Genomic DNA, 8,648 nt, shown 5'->3' on the forward strand with positions numbered 1-8,648 from the left:
ATATCCTATTTAGACGATTTTCGTGTGCTATAGCAAACTATTTTTTGGGTGATCCGGATTCCGACGTCAAAAATGCCAAATTTTTTGGTGGACGTCCGTCAAAACCTTGTCTATGCAACTGTTGGCCCTCACGGCACGTCCGACCCATTTTGAAGGTCAAACGAGCCCCGAAGCGAGCATACCCCTCACGGCCAGTCCGACCCAATTTCAAGGTCAAACGAGCTCCGAAGTGTGCATATCCTATTTAGACGATTTTCGTGTGCTATAGCAAACTATTTTTTGGGTGATCCGGATTCCGACGTCAAAAATGCCAAATTTTTTGGTGGACGTCCGTCAAAACCTTGTCTATGCAACTGTTGGCCCTCACGGCACGTCCGACCCATTTTGAAGGTCAAACGAGCCCCGAAGCGAGCATACCCCTCACGGCCAGTCCGACCCAATTTCAAGGTCAAACGAGCTCCGAAGTGTGCATATCCTATTTAGACGATTTTCGTGTGCTATAGCAAACTATTTTTTGGGTGATCCGGATTCCGACGTCAAAAATGCCAAATTTTTTGGTGGACGTCCGTCAAAACCTTGTCTATGCAACTGTTGGCCCTCACGGCACGTCCGACCCATTTTGAAGGTCAAACGAGCCCCGAAGCGAGCATACCCCTCACGGCCAGTCCGACCCAATTTCAAGGTCAAACGAGCTCCGAAGTGTGCATATCCTATTTAGACGATTTTCGTGTGCTATAGCAAACTATTTTTTGGGTGATCCGGATTCCGACGTCAAAAATGCCAAATTTTTTGGTGGACGTCCGTCAAAACCTTGTCTATGCAACTGTTGGCCCTCACGGCACGTCCGACCCATTTTGAAGGTCAAACGAGCCCCGAAGCGAGCATACCCCTCACGGCCAGTCCGACCCAATTTCAAGGTCAAACGAGCTCCGAAGTGTGCATATCCTATTTAGACGATTTTCGTGTGCTATAGCAAACTATTTTTTGGGTGATCCGGATTCCGACGTCAAAAATGCCAAATTTTTTGGTGGACGTCCGTCAAAACCTTGTCTATGCAACTGTTGGCCCTCACGGCACGTCCGACCCATTTTGAAGGTCAAACGAGCCCCGAAGCGAGCATACCCCTCACGGCCAGTCCGACCCAATTTCAAGGTCAAACGAGCTCCGAAGTGTGCATATCCTATTTAGACGATTTTCGTGTGCTATAGCAAACTATTTTTTGGGTGATCCGGATTCCGACGTCAAAAATGCCAAATATTTTTGTGGGCGTCCGTCAAGACCTTGTCTATGCAACCAGTTGGCCCTCACGGCCAGTCCGACCCATTTTGAAGGTCAAACGAGCCCCGAAGCGAGCATACCCCTCACGGCCAGTCCGACCCAATTTCAAGGTCAAACGAGCTCCGAAGTGTGCATATCCTATTTAGACGATTTTCGTGTGCTATAGCAAACTATTTTTTGGGTGATCCGGATTCCGACGTCAAAAATGCCAAAAAATTTTGTGGACGTCCGTCAAGACCTTGTCAATGCATCCGGTTGGCCCTCACGGGCGATCCGCCCCATTTTCAAGGACAAAGGAGCCCTGAAGCGCGCATACCCCCATTTCGACGATTTTCGTGTGATACATATATATATATATATATATTTATTGAAGTCCCTCTCTTAAGTTTTGCTTTAGGCTCCAATATTGTTAAGTCACCCTACTTCTTTGATATAAGTTGCTCAATTTAATTAACGTCTCATCTGGAATCTAAACAGAAGTGAGAAAAAGTAGAGATGTGCGTCTTTTAAGATTTATAAAAGAAGGAACATAATTAAAATATTGAAGCAAGTCGGTATATATATAATTTGGTTAGAGTCAACCTATGTAGTACATAGGATCAGGGACTTTAAAAGTACGAGCTCCAACATTTTCTCCGATCAAATCACTCCATTGATCTCCAATATTACCAATAATTCTATATCCAGCCTTCACCAACGCTGTTCTCTTGCTCGATTTAAATTTCACTGCTGATCCCGTATCATTTGCTCCCCTGTCATAGTCAGGTCAAACAAATTAAATCGAAAAAAAAAAATAGTAACATATAGTATGTCATCATATGTGGTAATAATGAAATGGAATTTGCTTATTACTTTAGTATGAGCGCTGCCCAGTTGGTATAACCAGCTTCTTTGAGATTAACAATCCTTACTTGTTTGAAATTCTCTTTCGTCCCTGTAATGAAAATTGGCTTGATCCCCAAAGACAACACAGTATTGTATACATTAAGTATCGATGGAATGGCTGGCGCTTTTCCCTCAGCTATCCACGCATCAAACTTTGTAGCGTTGTACGGTTTAGCCCTGCACATAAATGTATGCACAATGAAATTGTATTGTATTTGTAAAACTAAACGTAACATGCACAAAAGAAATAGTAATACCCAAAAGCAACGTCAGATCTAGCGTAATAAGGAGAATTTGAGAGAGTAGTTTCATCAATATCAAATACCCAAACGTCCTTTCCATCTCCACTAAGTTTGAGGCTTTTGGCGTACTCAATAGCCTGCTTGGCTACATATTCACAGTCGTGGCGATATTGTTTGCCCATCATGTAGTGACCTAAATAGTTTGTACATTCTTTAGGCACTGATCTCCAGTTTTGTAGGTTGTTAGTCTCGATGGCGAGGCGCCAGCTAAGACAGTCTAATTGTGGGACTGTATAACCAGCAGAACCAGTTTGTGGCCTTAGACGGTGAATTTCTACTACTTGGCTAATTATACCCTCATCTTCAACATTAGAGGCCAATCCCACGGCTACTATAGATGAAAAAAACAAGATAATAGTGAAACACCTCATTTTCATGGAAGAGAAGAAAGAAGATGTTGAGATTATCATATTGCGGGGATATGGTGTCTTAAATAAGAGCCTCAATATATCAACTACCTCAAAAGCAGTCAATTAGCTAGGTCATCACGTTTTTCACAACATGAATTATGATTTGACAAGATAAGCATTCTGTGGTTCTCTTTAAAAACTTTTTTTTCTTGTCATTTGCTTAGTAACTTAGAGCTTGTGCTCCCACATTTTAAAAAGAAATGACCCAACTTTTACTTGTCATGGCGTTGAAGAAAATAAAAAAGACTTCTCAATCTAATGATTCTAAATTATTAGAGTTATGTTAACTGTGTCAAAATTCTTTTTAATTTTGTGATCATAAATATATTACGTGAAATACTGAAATTAAAATATTTCCAAAAGAAAAGGATCATTCTTTTTAAAATAAACTAAAACCGAAAGGAGTTCAATATTTTTTAAACTGAGGTGTGGAAATACTTTTTAAAAGGTCTAGCGAAGAGGATTTTCATTTTTCCATCTTTAAGAGTCTTGTTTATCGGGAGATTTTCTCCTAAATATATTTATGTTTTTTCAATATTAATTTAATAATATTTAGATCGCTTGATCAAAATTATATATATTACTAATATATTTTTAATATACTTTTATTTATCTGATCAAAATTATATATATTACTAATATATTTTTAATATACTTTTATTTATTGTCTAATTTATTAACATATGATTTACTATCGTAAACTTCGCCTCATATGGTAATTGTATTAGCTGAAATTGGAATGAAGACTATTTAGCCAAATTGACCAATGAACTAGTCAAAATCCTAGAACTGGGTCTGGAATACACCAAGATATTTTGGCAGCAACAGGTGTGATCCACATGATCAATTAAGTTGGATTAAAAAAATTTAAAAGGTAGGCGAAGCATACCATGTCAAAAATGTACTCCACTATTGAGGGTCCGTTCCATTACTCTCCTTTTCTTTTTTTAGCATCACTTTTTAAATTCTCTTTTTATGTTTTTTTTTTTCCTTTCTTGATTTTTATTTGATAAAATTACATAGATATAAAAAAAAAGTTAATACTGATTCAGATTTCATTTTCTTCCTTATTCCTGTGTCTTTTTTTATTCTTGTTTTTTTCAATTTGATTGATTTTTTTGGAGTTAATTACAATTTGAACATGTAAGTCATCAATATTTTTATTAATTATAATATTTTATTACATAGAAATTTCTCATTTTTATATTAGTTTTCTTTAAATTCTTTTGCTTCAAAATTTTATGAAAATTACTTTAAAAAAATTGTTCCCAATTCCAATTTATCTTTAACTAATCATATACTAGTAAATATTTGTTAGACTTGTCATGTTAATTGTATATAACCACCTAGTTATTTACAATTGGCTGATGACATTTTAGCTTACAGCAGTAAATATGTCGATAAATAAAATAAGGTGTTAATTGTACTTTCACTGTGTAAAAAGAAATGATTTTTAGCGTAATTAATTTTTGATAATAGTTTAATTATCTTTAAATATATATTTTTAGTGGTAATTAGTACTATGTGTAAATATTTCTAAAGCTTATAATGACATTGAATCTATTGACAATTAACTAATATCGATAAATATTTTAATCTTCTTTATTAATATACAAATCTATTGTCGCTAAAAGTTATTTTTATAGTAGCGGCCATGGGGATGAAACTAAAACATTTCAATATTTGAAGACAAAAGGAATGTAATTGCCAATTGAGAGAAAAGAAAATTGTTAGCAATTCTTTGTAATGATAAAGGGAGTGGGAAAAGGAAAAAAAGGGAAAAGTCAAATACATGATAAATGATACTGGAACAGTGAGCTTATAATCATATCTCACATGTGACAAAATTAAAAAGTTACTCACTCCCTTTGGTAATTATTAGCAATTAGCATGCTTAATTAAAATTTCTTAGAATTAACCAACGTAATACATAGGGTTAGGGACTTTGAAAGTACCAGCTCCAACGTTTTCTCCGATCAAAAATCAGTCCATTGATCTCCAATATTACCAACAATTCTATATCCAGCTTTAAACCAACTCCGTTCTCTTAATCGATTTATACTCTACTGCTGATCTCGAATCATTTCCACCCCTACGATCATTGCGATTATATCAAAAGTATTACTGTATATCTATATACATATTTGAAACATATACTTAAATAGTGTCATGTAAAATAAGATGCGAGTAGAAGTATTAATTACCTTAATACGAGCTTTAGCCAGTTACTATAACCAGCTTTCTTGAGATTAGCAATCCTTGATTGTCTAAAATTCTCTGGAGCCCCTTTAATTAAAACGGGCTTGATCCTAAGAGATAACAGGGTCTTGTATACACCCAGTATGGAAGGAATGACTGGCAATTTTCCCTCAGCAAGCCACTCAATCAACTTTGTACTATTCAACGCTATAGCCCTATATACAAAATTTCGTATGGCATCACTAGTTGCATATATATAAAAAAGGAAAAAATAACAGATATATCCCGAGCTATTATAAATGGCATGCAGATATTATTTGTCATACTTTTAGGAAATTTGTGCCCCTCTTGTTCAAAAACTATAACTATATATATACTCTTCACTCTAACAGAATACTAAATACAGACACTTGACACAATCTCATCCATCGATTCGATATTTAATAAATGTCGGTCGGTGGATAAGATTATGATACGTGTATATCTGTTAGCATAAAGGCTATATGTGCTCTAGTTTTTGGACGGCAAGGACATCAAAACAGAGGGTATCTGCATACAATTTACGATAGTTCAAGGGCATATTTGTCATTTTTTCCCCTATAAAAGGAACGTAGTAAAAAAGAAATTATGATTTATTTTTGTTACCCAAAAGCAACATCAGATCGAGCGTAATAAGGAAGATTTGAGAGAGTAGTCTCATCAACATCAAACACCCAAACGTCCTTTCCATCTCCGTTAAGTTTGAGGGCTTTGACATACTCAATAGCCTGTTTGGCTACATACTCACACTCACGTCCATATTGTTTACCCAATATGTAGTGACCTACCTAGATTGAAGTCATTGAACACTCTTTAGGCACCAATTTCCAGTTTTGGAGGTTGTTCGTCTCAAAGGCGAGGCGCCAGCTAAGACAGTCAAGTTGTGGTGGGACATTGGAGGGCAGTGCCATGGTTACTATAGTTGAAAAAAAGAAGAGAATAGTGAAAAACCACATACTATTCATGATTTTTTGATATATAACCAAATAGATAGAAGAGAATAAATTAAGAAGATATTGAGATCATATAGGTGGGATATAGTGGCTTAAATAAAACTCTCAATTGCAAGGTTTTCAGCGTATATCATAACGTGAATCATATAGCTGACTTTCTCTTAATTTGTTTACAGCTCTTTACGTACACTATTTTGAAAATGCTTCTCACAATTTTGAAATTTATAAAATTAACAATAACGTTTTTTTCCTTAAACATTTTCATTCCAACCAGGGGTGTACACATGGCCCGAATTAGTTTTGAATTTTCAAATATCAAATTAATTTAAGTTAAATTTTTAAAATTATAAGTCAAATTAAATTTATAAAACTTGGGTTTTCGAATTTTTTCAGGGTTTTTCGATAAAGTATTCATACAAACATATAATTAGCTTTTGCTCCAACGTTTTCTTTAGTCCTACTAAAATACAACTATTTTTATGGAGTTTCTTAAGAAAATAACACAAATATGAAATGAGTGATGACACTAATATATTCAACAAAAAATAATAATGAAATTGCATAAAATAAATATTGAAAATTAATAAGTCATAATGAAAATGATCATGATTAAATATAAGCCTAATAAGTATTAATTACATGATTAAACGTTAAAGAAAACTAAAATTGAGTAATGTAATTTAAATGTTTAAGTCAATGTAAAACTAAAGAACAAATATTGAACATTATTGTCATTCTTAGTGTTGAATTAAGTGTTTCTTTTGTTAGCAGTACTAGTGATTTGAGTTTTATTAGAGTTATCAATATCTATGGACTATAACCTTCATTGGAACATTCAAAAATTTATGTCTCAAAACTTGAAATAATATGTGAAAAGATAAGAATTATGAAAATGTTTAAGAAATATTTACGAATTATATCAAAGTAAATATTTTTATGTATAAAAATAAATTTTGAAATTGTATATATAATGTCGAATTAGTTTGATCTCAATGATTTAAATAATTATTTTTTTTATTTTACTTTTCACTGCATGTATATTAAAAAACACGCATTCAGCTAGGATCTAGCGTACTTAAAGATGGACCAATCAGGCCAAGAGATAATTTCATTTAATTTGACAAAACACATTGTTTTTGGTTTTTTATTCTATATTTGGAATATGCATTAGAGAGTTACATGATCTTTATCAAAAAAATTTAATATCCAAAACTTATATTTTAAAACTCTGATTAACGATTGAGCAGTCCACCATTGTACGATAAATCTTATAACCATTATCTAGTTGTCTTTCGTATTGCTTCTAAATAGTGCAACTAGTCGTGTTTCATACGCACGTACTAGTTGCAATATAAAATGTAAGGTATAGTTATCAAACCCCTAATAATGAGTCCCCCATCACAATTCGTCTTTTTCTATGGCTTTAATTAGAGAGAAAAAAATAGAATATAATATGGGTTTAGAATTATTGCAGACATACTCATACGGTCTAGTACTCATTAATTATATATTCAGACATTATCACTTGATAGCTAAACTCTGGATTAATTATACATTTAAAGTTTGAAATTTAAAAGAATTGAATTATTGACATTGTAATTTTTAAAATTTAAAGTTTCATTATGATCAATCGGTAAGACCACTCTACTATTGAGATTTGGGCTATCCCTTTGAAAAGGATGTTCGAATGACAAAATTCACTTTCAAATATCTATTGTCAAAAGCTAAATTAATTGTGATAACTATTGGTGTACTTGACATATACTACTAGCTATATCTCAAAATATCTGTTGTATCTTTTATTTACACATCTTTAAAGAAATATTAATTAAGAGTAATGATATTTTATCTTTATTAATATTTTCAGATATAATCTATTTTTATTGATCTCTCTATTTATATAATATATTTAAAATGTATGTAATCTTCAAAAAATGAGCAATTACAATTAAAAGGTAAAATAAGATGAAGAAAAAAGTTAGTCAAAAGTACAATAATATTTTGAAACGAAGAAATGTACGAAAAATCATATTATTTGGTGAAAACCTTTCAACATCTAAACCTATCTCCATCGCACAAAGCAATTTCTATAATGGTTAGGTATGGGTTGTTTATTTTTGTAAGAGAAAAAAAATGTAATTTCTCCTTGTTCCATTATTGCACTTTGTTTAAGTTGCGCAATTTAATTAATTAACATCGTGTGGTGATCTACTCCTCTAGAGTCTAGTGTCACGGACTTTTCTATCTAGACAAGACTCCGTGCGGCACTTGACGGTTTGCTCACGAATCTTTCACGTATCTCACAAACTCAAGTAAGCCTCACACAATTTTGGATCGCTAAGAGAAATCAAGAAGAAAGACAAAGCAGAATTTGGAAGAATGGACTAGTATCTATTAGTCAATTGAATTGTTGGATGATTTACAAATTACAATGACCCTACTATTTATACTACTCTAACCACTAAGAGTAAATAAATTCTACTATACAAGCCCCAAGTCCATGTCCTCAAGACATGCTTCTAAGTCTTCCAAAAATGGACTCCTAGCCTTGACTAGTCTGCCCCACGTTTTGCCAAGCCTCC

The 8,648-nt window shown here is 33.5% G+C and overlaps 1 protein-coding gene and 1 pseudogene across 1 annotated transcript; both read right to left on the reverse strand.

The window, feature by feature from the left end:
• Positions 1-1,776: 1,776 nt before the first annotated feature.
• Positions 1,777-2,875, reverse strand: LOC107021613 (acid phosphatase 1-like). Its single transcript, XM_015222303.2, has 3 exons — positions 2,421-2,875; positions 2,131-2,340; positions 1,777-2,030 (listed from the first exon to the last, which is right to left on the reverse strand). Exons 1-3 carry the CDS (start codon positions 2,873-2,875, stop codon positions 1,856-1,858), a joined length of 840 nt encoding a protein of 279 aa, XP_015077789.1. The 3' UTR covers positions 1,777-1,855.
• Positions 2,876-4,704: 1,829 nt separating this feature from the next.
• Positions 4,705-6,069, reverse strand: LOC107022399 (annotated as a pseudogene).
• Between the last annotated feature and the right edge of the window lie 2,579 nt (positions 6,070-8,648).

Source organism: Solanum pennellii, chromosome 6 (genome assembly GCF_001406875.1).
Source record: "Solanum pennellii chromosome 6, SPENNV200".
In the NCBI taxonomy this organism is placed as follows: domain Eukaryota; kingdom Viridiplantae; phylum Streptophyta; class Magnoliopsida; order Solanales; family Solanaceae; genus Solanum; species Solanum pennellii.